The sequence below is a fragment of the Haliotis rufescens genome, unplaced genomic scaffold, assembly GCF_023055435.1.
Source record: "Haliotis rufescens isolate VD_foot unplaced genomic scaffold, xgHalRufe1.0.p SCAF_17, whole genome shotgun sequence".
Taxonomy (NCBI): Eukaryota; Metazoa; Mollusca; class Gastropoda; order Lepetellida; family Haliotidae; genus Haliotis; species Haliotis rufescens.
This window is the reverse complement of record NW_025963857.1, coordinates 18873796-18897154: the sequence shown is the minus strand read 5'-3', so window position 1 is coordinate 18897154 and position 23359 is coordinate 18873796. Positions and strand designations below refer to the sequence as shown.

Genomic DNA, 23359 nt, shown 5'->3' with positions numbered 1-23359 from the left:
CCATTTCTGGTGTTCTCCGCCTTGTTATTGCTGGAACATTGCTAAATGCGGCGTTAAACCATACTCACTCACTGAAGAAATACATGTGGTTTTGTTTACAAAGCGGCATATTACTATTAAAATACGGAAATTAAATCAATTATCTAATGACTTATTGTAACTGTTTGTGATAATTACTACACTTAATATCAGTTCTTGTATTGTCGGTGTTTCGGCCTGAACACTGTCCTAAACAGGACAGGTGCGGAGACCTTATTTGAGGGACGACCCGATGATAATTGGTCTTCAACAACACATGATTGTCGTAATAGGCAACTAACGGGATCCGGTGGTCAGGCTCGCTGACATGGTTTACGCATGTCATCGTACGCCAATTGCGTAGATCGATACTCACGATGTCTGGTCCAGATTATTTACAAATCGCCGCCCATATCTGGAATAGTGTTGTGTGCAGCAATAAACAACACACAAAACACTTTTCATTTGTTTGAGGCTTGTCATTTTCTACGGATCGAGGTCACGTGCGTTTGTATTTCCTCAACAAAGCGGATGTCATTTGTGTCACGGCATGTACTGATTACCGTTTCTCAATCAATATAAATAACCAAATTGTGTTGTGTTTACAAATTAAAACGTCATATCCGTGTTTAACAATTTCATAAATCAATGTTATTTTTTGAAAATAACAGACGCTAATTTGACAGTATCATAATGTCGCGCTATATTTGTAGACCTAGCAATGAACATCTTCACAAAAAGATAAGAAAAAGCATATGATTTGTCGAATTTGCGCGCCAACAAACTGAAATATACACATACTACTACTTGAAGGCCCCAAATATAACGACATAGGGTTCACACAAAAGGACTCACACGGTGGATTCACACATCAAAATTCACACAAAGGATTCAAACAATGGACTCACACAAAGGATTCACACAATGGACTCATACAAAGGATTCACGCAGGATTTACACAGTGGACTCACATAAAGGATTCACACAACTGACTCATACAAAGGATTCACACAGGATTCACACAATGGACTCATTCAAAGGATTCACACAGGATTCACACAATGGACTCACACAAAGGATTCACACAAAGGACTCTGGCTCAAAAGCTGTGTCATCAGAGTTAAAACTTTCATGGCTGTAATCAAAGCATTCAAAATGTTTCATGATAGACGAAGGACATGTCCACATTTTACGCACCAGTGACCAAAATGTTGTCTGATGCATTTACCTTTTTCTCAGTACCATGCTCATAGTATAGTCGGATTCGTTCAATAGACTTTTAGCGGGGATTTCAGGCAAAAAATACATAGTCTTTTATGTAAATTATGTAAGTGGCGGGTACTACCGATTGGACAGGACATGCTTACCCTTTTCGCGAACACCTGGAGTCATCAATGATTTTCAGTGATCCATTCATATAATTGACACAACTATTTTGCCATTTACGCTCAATGGAATCCGTTTCGTTGGATAACTGAGACAACTCTTCCTTGGCGTTTAATAGTTATGTTTGCGGAAAGGGTTTTGTCGCTTTTATTCACACATTGTAATGACAAGTTGTTGTGCCACAGAAATAAAGATTGCACAAGCTTGTTTATGGTGGCACCGTGCCTATATCAATTACATTGAACAATAGCTCACACATCAACATAATGTCCATGAGACATTCGACCCGTGAAGATCCGGGGTAGAATGCATCTTCAGCAACCCATACTTGACGTAAAAAGCGACTATGTTTGTCGTAAGAGGCGACTAATGGGAGCGGGTGGCCAGGCTCGCTGACTTGGTTGATGCATGTCATCGTATCCCAATTGCGTGGATCGATGCGCATGATGTCAATTACTGGATTGTCTGGTCCAGACATGATTATTTACAAACCGCCGTCATATAGCTGGAATATTGCTGAGTGCGGCGTTACTTAACAAACAAACAAAACAACATTCGACACATACGTGCACGAATAACGTCCTGAGTGGGCTAGCCTTGCGATTCAACACAACAATGGGACAGATAACGATCTCTGAGCTAAATCAACGGCAAGCTGTTTCTATTGGTCTATAAATGATAAATGGGATTTGTGTTACACTGCGTCGTTAACTATCGCAATGTTCATAGCACTGTTTTCCCAGGCTGACGTTCTGTCTTAGCTCCAGATGCATGTTGATAAGTAAGGTAAGTAATGTTGAAATCATCCAAGTCTTTCTGGAAATGTGATGACTCCTTATTTGCAGGTCTAATATATTGACGTAACCTTGTAAAAAGAAAACTACCGTTTTGCATTTTTGCGTTCGAAGGAAAGAAAGATCAGATGACCTTTTCAGTGGGTTTTTACAATGATGATAGAAAGAACGTCAACGCCAAAAAATATCGATTATCGATTATCCAATGAAAATTAATTCTGAAAATCAGAGAGATGACATCACAAAGCCACAACAAATTATATCACCTTTCCGTATGTTTTGTTACAGTCTATGAGTGAGTGGGTGAGTGAGTGAGTGAGTGAGTGATTGAGGGGACCCATTTTAGGAACAGCCGGTCCTGTGTTTTATTTCTGTTAAGTATGCCACATTACTATTAACATGTATACATGGACCAAGCATACTGCTGTCAGGAACAGCAATGTGAACTTCATAGACACATCACGTATCTATGTCGTTGGTTGGTCGGTTTGTTGTTTGTCGCCGCACTCAGCAATATTCCAGCTAAATGATGGTGGTATGTAAATAATCGAGTCTGGACCAGACAATCCAGTGATTAATATCGTGAGCATCTATCCACGTAATTGGGATCGAGGACATGTATCAACCAAGTCAGCGAGCCTGACCACCCGATCCTGTTAGTCGCCCCTTACGACAAGCATAGTCGTCTTTTACGACAAGCATGGATTACGTATCTATGTCAATATATGATGTTCCAAATGGTAAATTGACACGTCTCACTAAAAACGACCGGAGTACAAATTGTTGGCGTTTGTTTGGAACATATCTTGTATTAGTACTTATCAATACTTATTACCTAGCAAATAAAAGGCGAAACTCGAAATAACGTATATTTTGACGTTGGTACCTGGCCTATTTGTTCTTGGAAGAAATGTTTTGGTCGAAGTCCTTCACTAACTATAAGCCAGCACACGCAAGCACACACACACACACACTACAAAACGACACATCCACACACACACACACACTACAAAACGACACATCCACACACACACACACACACACTACAAAACGACACATCCACACACACAAAATCACGAATGAAATCTTAACATTCCCGTTTTTCGAACACTTCCCTGTCCTGCCGCCAGTTGTTATTGATGTTAATTAATCCATCACGAGATCTAATACGCTAGTGGGTTCGAAGGTTGGAAAGTTGCCCTAATCAAGACAATACTCAATTATTGAAGATCCGGCAACGTCCGACAGCATCGCTGATACTATCAGCACTGATGACTTTGCATGAACCCATGCCGGAACGGCTCACATAGCATGAGATTGTAGCATTACCTTAGTGATGGCGACTGTAACTACACAGAACGACGTTGTATGAACACATTGACTACTACCTAGGGAAGGAGGCAAGGTAAGGACGACTGTGTCGATTATAGCCTTCACCGCATTGTTCCTTCTTTAAGTAATACATACGTTGTAATGGATACGGTAAACGAATGGGAATGTGCACTTGACGCCAAGTTAATTGTTTTCGGTGTTCGAACTTGACAAGGTTGGTGGATAAAACAATCAGTCAATGACGTTTCTTTACAAACCCGCTGTTCCCGACAAGGTCGCTTGAACAGAGCGGTCGTAAATTCTATTATAACGTCCATACATTAACATAGGCATACAATTCCCGAAACACAATTATTGCCTTGCCCTGAGGAACTCACCGCAGTAACACAGAACATGGAAGCAATTGAATCATCACAAATTATGACAGTTAGTGCCTGTTTTTACACTCACATTTAATGTACATGTATGCGTATGAAAAGTGGATAATGTCGTGGGCATGTGTGGCGGGGGAGGAGGGAGGGGGTCGGGGGGTTGGGGGGGGGGGGGGGGGGGGGGGTTGGGGGTGAGATACACTAGACATGACAAGTGCATGAAAGTACGACTGAAAATCAGTAATCATTACAATTGTATAACAAAGTTATCATAAGTTTGTTTGCCATTTTGTGACAGACATATCATGGTACACCAACAGTTCACCTTGCCTACGGTATGAAGGCTGACATTCACACCCCCTGCTTTACGAGAAATAGTCCAGTATATTTTTATCATATAAGACACATGTTGTTTATTACAGTGGTTTTACAGCTCATTGATTCTGATATCAAAAGCCAGTCCAAACTGTTACTGTGACTTTTTTAACTCACTCACTCACTAAAACTGTTACTTAAAAAGCCGTTTTTAGTGAAATTATTGTGCATTATGCCCCCCAGCAGAGTTCACGTATAAAGCAGTGTTGTAAAAAATTGGGTTTGAAACATTTTTATGGGTATTATTACGCAAGCGGCTCAATATTATTGAATAATGGTGATTTGTTTGCGTAATTATACGCAAATATAAGATAGTTACTCGATAAATCGCTAAGAAAACGAAGAACGAAGCGCGGTTCATTTGACGATAAACTATTGTTCTATCATGACGTCATCCCTGGAGATTCGCTAGCAACTAGATAACAAGCAGCATGATGAAGCCAGATGTGCATAGATCATCCCATTATATGTGTGCTACTTGGTATTTATTACATGTTGTTGTTGATTTTAATCTGCTGCTTATCACAAAATATATCATATATATATGCCTCTCTTCACTTGGTGGGGCGGTGGGGTAGCCAAGTGGTAGAACGTTCGCTCGTCACGCCGAAGACCCGGGTTCACTTACTTCATGAGACTACAATGACTTGTGACTACAATGTGTGAAGCCCATTTCTGGTGTTCCCTGCCGTGATATTGCTGGAATATTGCTAAAAGCTGCGTAAAACCATACTCACTCACTATTTACTTGGTTGTGACTCCAGCTTGTTAGGGTGTCAGAATCTACATCGAAACGTCGCTATATGCAATCAACCAGAAGTTTTTAATCCCTAATTCTTCATATTTACTTATATTACCCACTTCTAGAAGTCAAACAAACCGTTGGAATGAACTCGGAGCTCCTGTCCTGTGTCGGTAATCTCTTCTGTACCGTCCTCGTCCTGTATTGACCACCATTGTATAGCTGTTTCCATGTATTATAATTTCAAATTGCCTGGTATTCCAGCAGCACGCGGTCTTGATCGTGACATGAAATAATTATTTCCCTAATACAATTGTTAAGTAACTGCTGGAGATGACCCGAGCTGTGCTGAACTGTTCCTTTCGAATATATTCAGGAACTGAATGTAGTAATTCGTTTTTTTAGTATTTAGCAAGCATCAGCCAGCCAGCAAGCCAGTGAGCGAGCGAGCGAGCGTGCGTGCGTGCGTGCGTGCGTGCGAGCGAGCGTGAGTGCGTGCGTGCGTGCGTGCGTGCGTGCGTGCGTGCGTGCGTGCGTCATATATGTATTGGAGACTGGCTAAACACACACTATACAACATTAGTGAAGTAGTAGAGATACCACCATGACGTATATGTGTTCGAGTCTGGACGGAAGACACCGTACTTTGTATTCAGTATAAACACAAGCACTGGATATGCAACAATATGCATTAAAATGTGAAATGTATTTCAGGTCTGGGTTCTCGATATTACCCAAACTGTCAACATGCTACGGATTACTGCTCCTCTTTCCTGGCCATTTCGTGCAAGATTACCGGTATGTATGCAGCATTCTTCACACATCACACATCCACTATTCACAAATGCCCACGCTTTCTAGACTGTATGTAGTTATTCCGAGGGGGAAAGGAATAGTCCAGTCGCTTTCGCGATTCTTGGTTTGCCGTTTCACTGCGGGCTCTACTTGCGCATAAAGCTGACTTGTGATATAAGCGGAGTTAAACCCAACTCACTCACTCATTCACTCAGAAAGGTTTCTTCAAAAAACACATTATATACGTATATTGTGTATTGTGACGTTCTATACAACTGAAGGGCCGCCTGTGTAATACAGGACTGAAAACCAATTTCCAAAAAATAGTAATAAAGGCTGAAAATGAATGTATTGTGTTTCAAGTACAAATTCATTTCAAAGAATAAGAGATAGTCACCAGGAAGCCAGTACAGTTCAAGGGTAACCAACCCTTGTGCAGCCACCCCTATTTCTGATCCACCGCAGAGCCATGTCAGCTAAACTGCCGGGCAAACGAAAGTAATTGGATTTGACAAAATGATTAGAAGCGTTATCAAAACGTTACAAGACAGAAAAAAAGTCCCCTAAACACGACCAGCTTAAGATCCAAAACATAATTATGACACCTATCAAATACATCACTATTGAATTTCACTTTATATTGTTTTATCATCAGCCACCATCAAACTTTCATTTGCCAGGCAGATTATTTGCAGACTCCCAAGATATGTGGCAGAGCGTGGCTTCTGTACACACGGGACCTAAGGTCATTCCAGAGATGTTCGCTGAAACTAAGGTCAGGAGAACAGACACCGACCACGTTGACACCTCACAGTCATCATGAACGATACCACAATTGCCGATATGCTAGTATCTCGTCTCTAGAGCGTTGTAACCGTGTAACTGTGTCCTTGCAATAGCTGTGTAATGTCACCCTAGGCCATGGAACCACCACCAAATTCATTATGTGCCTTTGCAACAGCATCCTCTAAACGTTCATGGTGCTGTCAGCAAACACGCCAGCGGTCATCTGAGAAGAGAGCTGATTCCGACATGCCATCTGCGCCATAGCTTTCGAGCTTGGCATGGCGGTCAAATTGGTGGACAGAGATCAGAAGAACACCTTATGTTCCTCAGGATGGTCAAGCTAATGCGAAAGTTTATCACATCAACGCGTTCATTTCTTTAATTACATGACGTCATACACCTGCTACGCAACATATGGGTAACAAAGGAACTCCTGTAAGTGTGTGTGCTGTGGACGACCAGGTCTTTTTCGATATAGAAGGGTTCCATTGGTTTGGCACAGTCTTACAGTAAAAGCGTCTGACAGTGATGCTAGAACCTGCTGCCACGTTGCGTCTTACCCGTTTGGAGCACCCCTATGGCCCCTGATTTTCAGTGGTCCATTCATATAATTTTCACAGCTATTGTGCCCTTTTCGGCGGGACCGCCTCCGTGGTCTTGTGGTAGAGCGTCCGCCCGGAGAGCGGAAGGTCCGGGGTTCGATCCCCGACCGCGTCATACCAAAAGACGTTAAAAGACGGTACTTGTTGTTACCCTGTCTGGCGCTCAGCATTGAAGGGCTAAAACAAGGACTGGTCGGCTCAGAGTCAGTATACTGTGTCTGAGTGGGGTATTCCTGTTAAACTGCGGCATGGTATCTCAGTGAGCTGGCACTATAAATCGGCATCAGTCCGGAGTAGTACAAGCAGCCACACAAACACACACACGTAAATGCACGTCGCTATATAAGTGCAATAATCTTGGACGCGACGTTAAACCCCATTTCACCTCACCTCACCTCACCTCACCTTTTCGGCGGATATTCTAGACTGGTTATTCTCTTACATTAACCTTTTATATTTGCATTATACTTTGCATTATTTGCAATCGACGTTGTTTTCAGGCGCCTATTGTCATCTAGCTAATGATACTATGCCTGAAATCAAAGTGTCTATTCCTCGGCTGTGCAGATATTAATTGGCTGTGTCATTTTGGTCAGTGTTCACCTGCTCTTGTATCATTGTTCCTAGTTCGCATACGGTTTTCACTAGTGATACCAACATATTCATCATGATGTGTTTTTAGACAACTGGGTGTTTGTTTACATCCATCTCGCCATGATGCTGGTGCTAATCAATATATCCTTCATGGAAAGCTAACCTCCGTTTTCCTATTCCATGATAAGGCCTGATCGTGAAATTAAAAACCGGAGGAACGTTTTAGTTGATATATAGATTAGCACCAGCGCTTCAAGTCGATCGTGGAATATCTTTTGTGCGTTTTCCTCACCTGAGCGCTTTTGCACTTTCTACCATTTCTGCACAGCATTTCTTTTGGATATCCGAAAAAGGTGTTTTTTTTGCTGCTCGTGGTTTTTTTCCCATACCAATGGGTTGTGTTGTTAGCTAAGATTTGTAATGGTTTGGTCATATCAAATTTTCAAGTGTTTACTTTCTTTGGCCCTGCAGGATTTTTTTTGCGTGCAATCGCAAAACATATTGAATTAATTCTTAAATGGCTGTCATGTGTATATCAGTGTCCACATGTCAAGTTTGGCAAAGTTTGAATGTTTAGCCAATCAAAAAGTGTATTTTCTCGACTGTAGGAAATGTACCGTCAAACCAACAGGTGGGGTTGCAATGAGACCTGGGCTTGGCTGTTTTATTTTATAAAATCGAGACCAAGACAAGATCGTCTCATTACATTAATTCTACTACGCAATATATTCAAATCTGCCCCTCTTATCAATAGAGAACTCCGCACAATAAAAGGAAGGCTCCGTGCAGCCCTCCTGTCCTGTGAAGAGTGTGACCCTGTTACCGTTGACGACAAAGATTGAGGTGGGCTAGGCAACACCAAAGACGGGCTGTGCGCCAATGGTGTTATACAAGGTTTAGACTGCGATTCACAGATGACAGTAAAGGTATTTGACGACGTAGCGGCTAGCGGTATGCTATGGCAACAATTCTTGATCATGATCGCTATCGGGGCGGCATTGTCATGGTGTAGGGTGGTATTACACACAGGCGAGCTGATTTGGTTTTTGTGAATGGACATTTGACAGGCCAGCGACATGTTGACGATCCGCTGTAATTACTGGCAGAAAAGACCCGTGAAGATCCGGGATAGAATAGGCCTTCAGCAACCAATGCTTGCCATAAAAAAGGCGACTATGCTTGCCGCAAGAGGCGACTAACGGAATCGGGTGGTCAGGCTCGCTGACTTGGGTGATGCTAGTCATCGATCCAAAGTTCATGGATCGATGCTCGTGATGTCAATCACTGGTCCAGATTGTCTGGTCCAGACGCGATTATTTACAGACCGCCGTCACATAGCTGGAATATTGCTGAGTGCGGCGTAAAACAACAAACAAACAAACTGGCAGAAACTTTGAACTGTAAGTTGACAATGCCAGACCAGATTCTTCCTAGGCCGTCGCCGATCAATCAATTATCAATAATATATTTTTTTTAAAATAAGCACTCAGTTTCAGGTGAGCAATCAAAAAGGCAATCTAATGGGTCAAATATGTGCCTGAAGCAATAAGTAACAGGCCCAAGAATAAATGTAAGTACACTCACGAACGTTTGTCTTGAAATTGCTCGTGTCCGTGCTGGAATCCAGAATAGTGTTGGAAGCTGGCCAGAATGCATTGTTTCCAATAGATTACATACAAGTAAGGTTGAAAAGACCTCGAACCTCCCTCCTATCGCTCTAAGGCACAGCCAGCTATCCAGAAACAATACCATCCAGAAATTTCGCGAACGATCACGTTTGTCATGTTCATTTTCACAAAACCATCTCCAAAGCACTACCCGCTGTTGATTGCGGTTCAAATCGGGTCACGATATCACGTGATATCTTTTCACCAGTAGTTCAATCATTTGCTGCTACTGGCAGTTGCGACAAACAAAATCTGCAACTAAGATTACTTACACATATCACTTTCATATAGTGCTGGCATGCCTTGTTATACATGTAATTGAACATTCACGCGCTGATTCATTTTGCAATACGCAAAGATATGTCCTTTTCACAGTCGTTACTAACTAACCTCGTGGTAGATATTCAGACTTAACATTGGCATTCTAGTGGAGTGGCCTGATTGTATTTCTTAGAATTGAGTATTCAAAACGTGATTGATCTTCGTGACTTTGTTTATCAATTCTTCACGATATCGATCCGCCTAAGAATCCAAAAATATCTTTGTATCAACAAGGGACAAGGGTAGCCAAGTCGTCTAAAGCGCCGCAGTCGGATATGCAGACCTGCGTCCCTTGGGTTTGCCAAAAACCTTTGCTTGTGGGTTCGAATCCCTGTCCGCCCAGATAATGTTTCAAGATCTGTCAGCAGTGCTCGTGGGTTTCCACAAAGTGGTACACGTCCAAGGCCTGCATCACAAGGCCTGCTTTTCTACCACATTAAGCTGACACGCCGTGCCCCCTGTGAATATATAGGAAAGTGATGCATTAAAAGGGTTCCAGATGATATGGCTGCTCGCAGCTATTGTTATTATTTAAGTAAATGCAGCAAAGGGAGTTAGGTGATCCTGGCACAGTCGGGCTGGGTAGGTTCACCATCAGCTCAGGGCTCTTGTCCCTCTACACACAGCCCAGACAGCGACTGGGACTTCTCCCAGGAGGCGCTGCTTAGTCATACCCACCGAAAACTTTTCGGAGAATGTGAAGACTCCCCAACACTGCAGCCTTTCTGCATTACCCAGATTGTCAGAAGAGCTATATTCTTGGTAGCAAACCCGAGTACTCTCCCAATGTCAGTCAACGGGTTGGGACAACTTGGTACTTGGGATGCAAGCGTGACATTGCGAAAGCGCGGTCCGCATATTTGCCATGTTTTTCCTCAACCTTGTCAATCACATTAGTGTAAAAAGGGACAGAAAATTCGATGACATAAATGAAGTTTGTATTTATCATTTTCCATGACGCCCTCTAGATATTCTCGGACGTACCATGGATGGACCTCTGTGTCAAACCACAAGCATGGGGAAAACGGTAATAAAATGATCGAGGCACTCTATCATGTCGTTTAAGATACTGTGTTTGTGCCAAAGCTGGGAATCCACTGACAATGTGTTGGGCAGTCTCATTAAATTCATTGCATAATCTCCATTTCAGATTTACATTTTGATGCAATATCCCAAATTGACGGTTTCGAGTGGGACTTGACTGGTCTTGGGCAGAAAGTTTTCTGTTACACTTTTCAGGCCAGCCGACTTCATCCAAGCGAAGGACTCTGCATGGTTACTGATCTCCTCAACACACTGTACATAAACTCGATGCAGGGGTAATTCAGAAAGCTTCTCCTTTAAAAAACTGAGGCTGGGCCGCTTTGATATGGCACTTCGCTTGGTTGACGCTCATTTCTGTACCGTCTAGCAGTACAGAGCCATCAACAAAATCAACACTGACATTGAGATTATGTAACACATCCTTGGCGCGTTAACAAAAACCCTGTGGAATGCCTTGCTTTCATCATGAGTCTTGACATGCGTCACAAGAGGATCATCAGACAAATAAACGTGTGCAAAAGAGTTCAAAACAATTCTATTATGAAGAGCCTCCACGTTAATAAAATCAAGCCCTTCCATTATGATTGGTAAATATAAGCGATTGAGGGAAGACCGATGGTGGTGGGATCTATTGTCTGACATGATTCTTCGTGTGGGAGTGTCAATACCCTGAATTTCTTGGTTCGTCCAATCTTTATTATTATAATTATTATTATTATACAAAATGCAGCAAAGAGGGTTTGGGTGATCCCTGCAGTATGGCTGGTTGGGCTCATCATCAGCTCAGGGCCCAGCCCCCTCTACACACCGCCCAGACAGCGAATGGGACTTCTCCCATTTTTATTTTTATTATTACAAACTGTAACTCAAGAACCAGTCGTCTGTCTTAATCTGTTTCAGTTCAGGCCAAAATAGTCACAAGCTTTTGGCCCATTTATTAAAGGGGAGGGGATGGAGGTGTGGTGAGATTAAGAGGAGGTCAAGACAAAATGACACAAAATATGAACAATATAGGGAGGGGGTCATGAAAAGAATGCTACATTTATTCAAGGAGTGGAGGTGGGGGTCGTGAAAAAGTGACTCAACGGCGTCTTTTCTGTCATACTTCAACATCTCGGGACATTTGTCTGCAAGGTTGTTAGAAAAGGTTGCATGGAGCAAATTGTCGTTGTTTTAACATTTATATTTCTTGTTAGAGTGATTCAGGTGTCGAGGAGATTGGCTCTTCTGATTCGGGTGGCTATGGTGGCACTCTTGGTCTGTGGAGGTGATTGGACCTGTACCTGATGGGAAGGTCTGTATGGCACGGTACCTGATGGGTAGGTCTGTATGGCACGGTTTCATATGAGTTTGGAGTTTGTGGTCATACGTGTGGACTAGAACGTCTAGGAAGTGGGATATATGTTTGATTCAATCTGCCTTGTGAATTTTGTCCTCTGGTGCTGTTTAGTGACATCTTCAAGTCTTGGTCAAGTCTCGGTATGGTTTCAACATGACAAAGTCGATAAAAAACAGAGGTGAACGGAATGAGCCCCAATGCTGTTCACTTTTTATTAGGAGAATTCGAAACTAGAAATTAGTTTTGCATCTTGAAATAATCACTGCTTCAATGTCACGTATGTACAAGCGATCCACGTTTTATTCAACTGTTTGTCAGACAGCACATCCTTTCAGCCTGTTTGGTGTGGCTCTTGTGGTAATGTTAAAGATTAAATTTAATATATGTGCTCATTTGCGCTTCTGTACCTGTATAGTGAGTGTCTAGAATATGTTGGAAGAGCTTCAAGAAAGTAACCAAACATTCAGCGTGTGTCATCAACACTGATGAAAGTACAAGTTGACAGACAAGACCGTTGGCAGAAAACGTCTAAGAACAAACACATGGGCCAGACAACTGTCATATGTTAATAGTCTTTTACCAACGTAAACAGGATCTCTTCGGGACATGATGTGGTAATGTTGTTACGCCCAAAGTCGTTTGGCCATTTTTGTTAGAGACCAAAGTGGAATTCTCCCTCCCCTTCGAAAACATAAACTGATGAAAAATGGTCGGTCCCTGAACATTTTGGCTTCAACTGAAAGTTAATTTACGAAAGCTTATTGTAATCGTGACACCTGGTTATGACGCATCTTACACCATGTTTAAACCAAAATGAATCAGAACAAGAAAAGTTGCTTACAAATGAGTTCGGAAAGATGCTGGTGATCACCATTTATTGACTTTTCAAAATGTCTCTTCTGTTGCAGACGTTCCTGAAGCTGTTGCTCCTGACTGTGTTTGTGTCTGTGGCTTTATACGTCGCCTTTGTTCCCAGCCTGTACTTGTCATATCGAAAACCACTCTGGCACCACCAATACAGGGGCGTATACCCTCACCTTCGCAACGCCATGGACAGCGCCCATGTCGTCTTCATTCCACATTCGTACGCCCCATGGAGCCAGTACATTGTGTACAGGTGTGATGGTACATCTGCTTGTGGGGGATGGGCAGACAGACAAAAGGGCATCGTTGCTGCTTATCTCATATCAGTGATGACAGAACGCAAGTTTAAGGTCATACTTACAGTTCCGTGCGATATACGCACGTACCTGCTTCCGGTTAAAGAAGACTGGAGAGTCCATGGTAACGAGCTTCAAGGAATACCTTCGACCAATGTCGTCAAAATGGACTCCGTAGCTGCCAGTTTTTGTGATCGCCTCGGAAAGGAAAAGTTAGAGGATATTTTTAAATCTAATGTTACCTATTTTAACGTCAATATGGAATGTGTACAGTTTCTATTAAGGAATCCACTGTATCCTCGTCAGCTTGGGTGGGCCAAAGGAATGTCAGTTGGCGAGGTATACCAAGTGGTTTGGAACAGTTTATTTAAATTGAATCAGAAGACAGGCAATCATTTACGAACATTCAGGTCACAAATGTCAAGATCGAAGACTCTGGTCTGTTCACAGATCCGAGTTGGAAAAAGCCCCACAATTCCACAAGACAGAGTAATTAATACGTTGGAACATGTTGAAGCTGTTTGGAGCTTCCTAAAGAAATATAACGACAGCAATAGATATCATATTTTCTTGACAACTGATTCTGAACAAATCAGAGACATAGGGAGATCAAAATTCCCAGATGTGAACCTTGACCTGAAGGGTCACATAGTTCATGTTGATAGAACAACCGGAAATCACGTGTGCGATGGCCTTGAGAAGACCTTGCTTGACCAGATCATACTGTCCACTTGTGATGTCCTTATCATAAGCGAGAGTGGGTTCGGGAGGATTGCTGCGTTCATGAGAAGAACCCAAGACAACCTCTACTGTTTAAACGTCGCTAACATCACTAGATGTACTGAGAAGTCTCCTGAGTTCATCAGGGGACCTTGGTAAAGGTCAAGGCCACTGATGGCTGCTGACAAACAACCTTGCACAAACGCCTTATAAGAAGTTGACATAGGTTCCCATCACTCTGTTCCTCGATGTGTTGAGGCTTAGGTGTGTTTGTTTACGTGAAAAGTGTTGACAAACAATCTTTCACACAGTCTGTCTTTGTGATAACATTGGCGGTCCCTGTTTGTTTCACGTATTTAGACCAAAGTCACAGTTCTCATGAATGCTTGATCCAGTGACATTAATAGACAAATAGATACGGTAAGATGGTCATAAGATAATCATATCAGTATTTGACTCTCATACGAAATGTTGTTTAACTTCTGCTGTCGAAACACGCTGCGGTCGTAAGTGTAAAAGCACGACCTATATCGGCCATCCAGAAATTGATAATCTTGCTGACATCGATAAAACAGTCCTCATATTTTCTCAACGTTTCTTGGGCGATGAGTTAGCGTTGTAACACCGAAAGTCAGGGTTCGATTCCCCACATGGTTACATGGTCCAATTCTGGTCACCTCGTCAGTGATATTGCTATAAGTGGCTTAATACACATTCACACACTCACTCACTCACTCACATCCATAGTTGTCCTGCGTGGTGTAAAACATTTGTCAATGTTGTGGTCTCCCTGTTGAAAAGCAGTCGGTGTTGTCCTTCATGTTGGAAGATGTTTGTGTCCACCATCAATTCCTTCAAGCAAGAAGACACTGAAACGCCGGCAACCTGATATATCTTGTGTCGGCTGTCATCCTCTAACACACCGCGAATGTTTAAGTGACAGAAATCTGCAACTTGTGAACAATGGACACCTTATGCCCAGACTTCAGTGAGATATTTCTTCCTGAAAGTAGTCGAGTAGACACATCACAGACATAACCATCATCATGACATGTTGAATATTAAATAGAGTATTACAAATGAAGCGGTGTATGCCATTAAAACAGATTTAAGACCATTTTGTTACTTTCTTTTCTATCATTAATTTCGTGGCGTCCGTTTGCACCAATCGTGGTCGTCGTTTCACTAACATTATTCGTAGTTTTCTCTAATTTCGCGGTGACCGTTTTCACAAGGTCCCATTATATATCATAACGTGTTTGGTGAAATCATGCAAAGCTTTTGTTCCCTTTGGGACTTCCATTAATCCTAAGCACGTTAAATTGAATTAATTGCATTATATCTGATGTTGGTGTAATATACTTCAACCGCACACGCACAAACACAACACACACACACACACACACACACACACACACACACACACACACACACACACACACACACACACACACACACACACACACAGGTGGTTATATAAGTTTAATAATCTTGAAGGCGTAGGTTAGTTAATTATTCATAGAAGAACTGTGGTTGGAACGCAACATGGCTACATAGAACAACCATTCTCTTATGCCATGAGTAAATATATTTATATATCGTTTATACTTGTCAATTTTCCCTTTCCTCTAGACATATAATTATTATCCATGTGTTGTAACTTTTAATACTCTACCACCTAGTAATACCAAACTGTGCGTGTGTTGTGATTTAAGTTAGGCATCTGTACAAGACGTTAATCCATTGATACCTCTCTAGGCTGTCATACAGATCCTCAAAGAAATATATCCAAACCAGCCCACACATGTCTATAATAGTGGGCAAGTCTAGATTACTGCAGTTCTGAAAATGAAGAGTCTATTTTGTTAAGACAATATAACAACTGCTTTTTTATCGGAAAAATATGTCCCTTTTAGAGACAAGATGTTTGTCTAATACTTCTCTAGAGCTCCAGATAAGCTGTGTATTGGCGTAAGATACACAAACTTTATTTGTATATCAACATCACCCATTTAATTTAGAGTTGCTTTCGTACAGATACGCATGAAGAAATTAGGTAAGCCAGCAGTATAACTACAGTAATTACCCAATGTGGCTTTTTCAACTTACGTATACAGTTTTTTCCAGATCTTTTTTTTACTGACTGAATGCAGGCAGCATGTATACAAGAACTCTGCTGCAGTAAATATTGCACATCTCGCTTATTGTAACTTAGACATATCAATGTTATGACGTTATGCATCACACAAGAACACAGTCATATAAATACTTGAAACCTAAAACAGCAAAGAAGTATAATTATTTAAAAAAGGTCCACTCATCGGTTTACATAACTTGAAGAGAACAATAATACACTGAATACCCCATACAAACTATCAATACCCAGTGTGAATGATAACATATGAGTAAATGTTCAATGGCTCAAAATCTATATGGAGCCCTGATATCCCAGTCACCGACTCACAGTTGTCTAAAGGGCTGGGTGGTCGGGTAGCCTAGTGGTTATAGCGTTCGCTCGTCACGCCGAAGACCCGGGTTCGATTCCCGACATGGGTACAATGTGTGAAGCCCATTTCTGGTGTCCCCCGCCGTGATATTGCTAAAAACGGCGTAAAACCATACTCACTCACTCACTAGTTAATGTCGGGAAATATACGCAAATCCGGTCATTGTATGCATTTCCTGTTGTTTTTGTATTGTTTCAATGGTGTAAAATCCGGCTTTTAGTCCTGTGTTATATACCGCCGGTGTGGTTTGAGTGTCGTAAACTTCTGTTCTCTGTTCTGGAACTAATCTCATTAGAATCTGATCCATGAATCCGATAACATAGCTCTCCCATACTGTTTCCATACCTTTCTCGTCAGCCAATCAGCGTCGAGACTTCCAAATTCTTGTAACGCGTGAGCGAAGCATTCAGACCAGCGTATCGAATTTCTGTATCTCGAAAATGAACAGAAAACGACCAATCATGAATGTAATTATTTAAAACCGCGCCATAATATTGTTGGGGATACTTTATACACAATGCCCTTTCTGAGGGCTATGGTATCAACACCCAAACGGGAGTGCCATCGAAAACATATTTGTGTTCTGTCTGTTTTCATTTGTACATTTTTCCGACTCGAAATGCTGCAGAAATAAAACCGAATGGTTATAGAAAAATGACATTTAATAGGCTGAAAACCCACGCATCCTTGCTGCAGATTGAGAAGTCAAAGTACTATGGTTGTGTTGTCACATCTAAACGCAGAAAGATAACGTATCAAAATAAAGAAACTGATTTAATTCGCTTGAACGGAGACGGAGTGTTACAATCAAGTGATCTACCGGGCCAATTGCGGGTCCATCGATCTTAGTGCCGACCTGCAAATCACTTGATATCCTATAATTGGAAATGCATGTATTTCCCATTGACTTTCCAGTAGTCCTATTGACTTTACACAAAGCAATTACAAATACACACTGGTTTACTTGGCTCACGAATATACGTTACACCGCGCGATGGTGTTGATTAGGATTGCATATTCTTATATGCAATGGGTAGGTGTACCGTTCTCGATAGGAAGTGAAAACATCGAGTCCATGGCTTGCGGTACATTCAAGTGTTTACTATACACAGGTATATATAAGCACCATGTGCCAGGTCAGCACATTGTAGTGGTTGTTGTGTTTGTGACCCGGAGCCTAACCCGGAGGCTTGGACCAAGGCTTATGACACTGATTAAGTCATAAATATGAATATCAGTAACTGATGAAAAATTACATAGTTGCATAGCTCGTTCAGGGTAAATGTACAACGCAATGGTGGTAACCACTGACATTGGAGATTAGCCTCTTAAGAAATGGCAGTGATTTGAAACATACACAAGTGATAGCTACATGGTAATAGGCCTCGGAATTAGATTCATTCGGACAATAGTTTTCCTGAATCGGTTGTGATGTCATACGTTTCAGCATTGTCATAATTTAACGTGTTGATAATTTCAGAGAGAGAGAGAGGGGGGGAGGAGAGAGGACAATCTGTAGGTGAGGGTAAAAAAATGACATTTGATAATATACTCTTCAAACAAAAAGAAACGCAAAATGGATATTTTTGGCCATAAAAGCAATATTAGCGGACCAAGAGGTACAACATGATGAATTTTAAAGTGTTATAGTGTCAGTGACAAATTTCCCGGATCAAAATGATCACAACAAGGACATGCAAACCATAAGTCGGGAAACACGTCCGATTTGGAAAAACGCGCCCAGTGCATTAACAAAAGGGCCCTGGAGCTGCACGCAGTGCACGAGCAGCAGCAGTAGGAACGGTATTAACGTGCAGGGTTTTTGATTGCCTGGCATCTGCGTCAACCAAACAGTGACAGTTAAACAACATGCCAAGATTAACATAAGTGCAAAGAAACAACGTCATAGGCCGCTTGCAGGCAGAGGAATCCCGATCAGCTGTAGCCAGGGTTTTCAATGTGGCGCCCAGCACCATCACAAGGCTATGGACTCGGTTTCAACAGCATGGGTCAACACGTGATCGGCCAAGGTCGGGACGACCAAGAGTAACCACACCCGCCCAAGATCGCTTCTTCCGACTGCGCCACCTACGTGAAAGGACGATCACAGCTACCTAAACTGCATCCCAAATACCCGAAATGAATCTCCGCAGAATCTCCGACCAGACACTACGAAACCGTTTAAGAGCAGCAGGTCTACTAGCAAGACGTCCTATTCGACGCGTTATATTGAGTCGACAATATCGTCAACAACGACTGCAGTGGTGTCATCAACAGAGGGTATGGCCTCAACTGCGATGGAGAGATGTCTGGTTCAGCGGCGAATCAAGATTTCGCCTCCGATTAGGGGATGTAAGAGCACGGATCTACATACGTCGGGGAGAACGTTACGCCGGAAACTGCGTACAGGAAGTAGACAGGTTTAGTGGGGGTAGCGTTATGATGTGGGCGGATATCCCTCATCATGACAGGACTGGTTCGGTCCATATCCAGGGAAATCTTACGGCTCAACGATAAATCAACAAAATTATCTAACACACGTCCTCCCAATTGCAGCCAACGGCAACGGTGTATTCCAGCAGGACAACGCTCGACAGCATACATCACGGATCACAAGAGCCTGTCTACACAACAACAACGTCGATGTTCTCCCCTTGATTTGAACCCGACTGAGCACCTGTGGGATGAATGGGATAGACGGCTACGCCGACGTCAACCACAAGTTGGCTTTTGCGTTGCAGACCGAGTTGGCTACCATTCCCTAGGATGTGATTCGCATACTTGTTTCGTCCATGGGCAAGGGATTTCAGGCCGCTATCGATTCCAACGGGGGGACATACGCGTTATTGATGGTAGCTGACCTTCACCTTGGACTTTTCCTATGTACAGATAACTGAGATGACTACAATCAACAAGTGTTCTCTCCACAACATTTTGGCTCAATACCTTCGGGCCTTTCGGGGAGAGTCGTGACGAAAATGTGCAAGGACATGGACAGGATCATCCCAAGATCCTACAACCATATTCCCAAGATATTACAACCATGAGGGGAGGGTCATTATTTTCTGTACATTAGCGCATCAAAAACCTCCGACCCACCTACCCTTGTTATTTGTGTAACAGCAGCTGCTGTGAAAGATTTCACAGCTGCGTGGACATTCAGTGGCATTATCTGTGTTTACACAGGTGTGTGCATACCACCGAGTGTCACACCACACTTTATAGGCCTGGCTGCCACCTGTGGGGTGAGGTGAAATTGGGTTTAAGGTCGCATTTAAGATTACTGCACTTTCATAGCGACGTACATGCTCGTGTGTGTTTGTCTGCTTGTACTAGTCCGAATGCCGATTTTATAGTGCTAGCCCACTGAGATACCATGCCGCAGTGCAACATGAATACCCCACTCAGACACAGTATACTGACTCCGAGCCGACCAGTCCTTGTTTTAGCCCCTTAGTACCACCTTTTAACGTCTTTTGGCATGACCCGGCCGGGAAATGAACCCCGGAGCTTCCGCTCTCCGGGTGGACGCTCTACCACTAGACCACGGAGGCGGTTTGTCTGCCACCGGAATAGGTCACACAGTTGTGTGTTATGCGTGCTAATTCCATTCGGAGCCACTCGGTTTACTCCGGCTGCAATGGACTAGTGATATAGCATGATTTCACTGTAAACTGCATACCGAGCAATCCTTCTTCACATAGGTCGTGCGTTCGCTCGTCACGCCGAAGACCCGGGTTCGATTCCCGAATAATAACGTACACTGTGGTCATAACTGTGAAGATTGGTGCTAAATCCGAATCAAATTAATATTATTCATAAATATTCATGACGAGATTTAAAACGAGGCGGACTGTGCCAAATATACCGGAAGTGATTCAGTCGAAATGGCGCGCTCTTCGAAAGAAACAACCACTATGTTGAAGTATCGTGCTGCGACTATTTCAAGTCCATGTTAAAGTATCGTGCAATGACTATTTTAAGTCAATGTTAAAGTATCGTGCAATGACTATTTCAAGTCAATGTTAAAGTATCGTGCAATGACTATTTTAAGTCAATGTTAAAGTATCGTGCAATGACTATTTCAAGTCCATGTTAAAGTATCGTGCAATGACTATTTCAAGTCAATGTTAAAGTATCGTGCAATGACTATTTCAAGTCAATGTTAAAGTATCGTGCAATGACTATTACAAGTCCGTGTTAAAGTATCGTGCAATGACTATTTCAAGTCAATGTTAAAGTATCGTGCAATGACTATTTCAAGTCAATGTTAAAGTATCGTGCAATGACTATTACAAGTCCGTGTTAAAGTATCGTGCTATGACTATTTCAAGTCAATGTTAAAGTATCGTGCAATGACTATTTCAAGTCCATGTTAAAGTATCGTGCAATGACTATTTCAAGTCCATGTTAAAGTATCGTGCAATGACTATTTCAAGTCCATGTTAAAGTATCGTGCTGTGACTATTACAAGTCCATGTTAAAGTATCGTGCAATGACTATTTCAAGTCCATGTTAAAGTATCGTGCAATGACTATTTCAAGTCCATGTTAAAGTATCGTGCAATGACTATTTCAAGTCAATGTTAAAGTATCGTGCAATGACTATTTTAAGTCAATGTTAAAGTATCGTGCAATGACTATTTCAAGTCAATGTTAAAGTATCGTGCAATGACTATTTCAAGTCAATGTTAAAGTATCGTGCAATGACTATTTCAAGTCAATGTTAAAGTATCGTGCAATGACTATTTCAAGTCCATGTTAAAGTATCGTGCAATGACTATTTCAAGTCCATGTTAAAGTATCGTGCAATGACTATTTCAAGTCAATGTTAAAGTATCGTGCAATGACTATTTCAAGTCCGTGTTAAAGTATCGTGCAATGACTATTTCAAGTCCGTGTTAAAGTATCGTGCAATGACTATTTCAAGTCCATGTTAAAGTATCGTGCTATGACTATTTCAAGTCCATGTTAAAGTATCGTGCAATGACTATTTCAAGTCCATGTTAAAGTATCGTGCAATGACTATTTCAAGTCAATGTTAAAGTATCGTGCAATGACTATTTCAAGTCAATGTTAAAGTATCGTGCAATGACTATTTCAAGTCAATGTTAAAGTATCGTGCAATGACTATTTCAAGTCCATGTTAAAGTATCGTGCAATGACTATTTCAAGTCCATGTTAAAGTATCGTGCAATGACTATTTCAAGTCAATGTTAAAGTATCGTGCAATGACTATTTCAAGTCAATGTTAAAGTATCGTGCTATGACTATTTCAAGTCAATGTTAAAGTATCGTGCAATGACTATTTCAAGTCCATGTTAAAGTATCGTGCTGTGACTATTTCAAGTCCATGTTAATGTATCGTGTAATGACTATTTCAACTCCGTGTTAAAGTATCAACATACTACATCGTTTGGTTTTCCCCTTGAGCACCCCTCTGGATCCGACAATGGTTCGTAAACAAAGTCAGTTGATGGTCCGCAGTCAGCCCTACGGAAGCGACGTGCTGGAGTCAAAGCACGCGGGACACAACATATATAGAGTTCCTATTTTGGCCAAGCAGCTTTGAGAGAGAGTCACAAACGGCCACCAACAGAAGCCTGTTGCATGCGACACACTCTTGTCGTGAAATATTTACCGCATCTGGTTCAGAGTCAGCAGTCACGCAAGCTAGTTAATCTGTTTCCAGGGTGATGCCAGATGCGGTACACCACGTCCGTTTCACTGTAACAGAAACCGTACTGTAGAATCACAGTATCACTGAGCACACCATCCATTGATGTCGGGTTCTAAAGACAGTTCACGACGAACGTGACGCTTGATTGAACAGGACCCAAAGATGAACAAACCAGCGACCATCATAATGGCGCCATTGTGATAGTCCTGGGTACTCGGATCTTTCCCCATTAACAATTAAAGCCACAAACATCGTGGTAATCCTTCGTTTATCATGTACTACACTGCCCCGTTTGACAAACGGTAATGCGATATAGCCACATGTAAGACATGTCATGTTTCAGTAAGTTAGTTGCGTCTATCTGTTATGTCAGTTTGTCGGTTAGATTAACATATTCATTTGTTAGGTACCTCCCATTAGTCGCCTCTTACGATCGTACAAGCATAGTCGCCTTTTACGGCAAGCATGGGTTGCTGAAGACCTATTCTACCATATCAGTTGGGAGTCTGCTATTTTAGCTTGTTCGGCATATCTACTTCTGAGGCATGTACTCCATTTCAAAATGTCAGTTGGGTATCTGCTATTTTAGTTGGGTTTTTTTTGCATATCCATTCGTTAGGCATGTCTTCTATTTCGATACGTCAGCTGTTTCGGTAATTCTGTCAGTTTAATATATCCGTTACATTTATTCATTCCTCGCCTTGGTTAACGTCGGGTAATAGACAGCAAATGGAGGGTGTCCAGAAGTGTGAAAAAGGTAATAAGTGTAGAACAAGTGGGTGGCGACGACACCAGTGACATACACTGGAAGCATCGATCTTCGCCTTGGAGCAAGATTGGACCCGCTGCCAAGCCTTTGTCATGTCAATAATACGACCGACGCTCAGAAAACAATCTGACAATACCATGACTCTCTCGGGGACACGCACAACGGGCATTGATTTTGAAAATACAAATACTTGGGTATACAGCACAGATATCTAGAACAGCATATTCTCATGCGTCAAAACAATAACATTCATACTGGCCTGACCTTTTACTCTCGGGACAGATGCTTTATGCACAAGATCTTAACGGCAGAAATGGGGCTTTGGGGGTGATTGAAAATAGCGGATATGAATGGGTAA

At 42.1% G+C, this 23359-nt stretch overlaps 1 protein-coding gene across 1 annotated transcript; it reads left to right on the top strand.

Moving 5' to 3' along the window:
* The first annotated feature begins 2139 nt into the window (after nt 1-2139).
* Nucleotides 2140-15154, top strand: LOC124138041. Its single transcript, XM_046504551.2, has 3 exons — nt 2140-2190; nt 5733-5816; nt 13075-15154. Exons 1-3 carry the CDS (start codon nt 2176-2178, stop codon nt 14203-14205), a joined length of 1230 nt encoding a protein of 409 aa, XP_046360507.2. The 5' UTR covers nt 2140-2175; the 3' UTR covers nt 14206-15154.
* The last annotated feature ends 8205 nt before the right edge of the window (nt 15155-23359 follow it).

Bases quoted from the DNA above. Each gene is read 5' to 3' on its own strand.
- LOC124138041 (XM_046504551.2), top strand. The intron at 5,817-13,074 runs GTATGTATGCAG...CTTCTGTTGCAG, and splicing joins CATTTCGTGCAAGATTACCG to ACGTTCCTGAAGCTGTTGCT.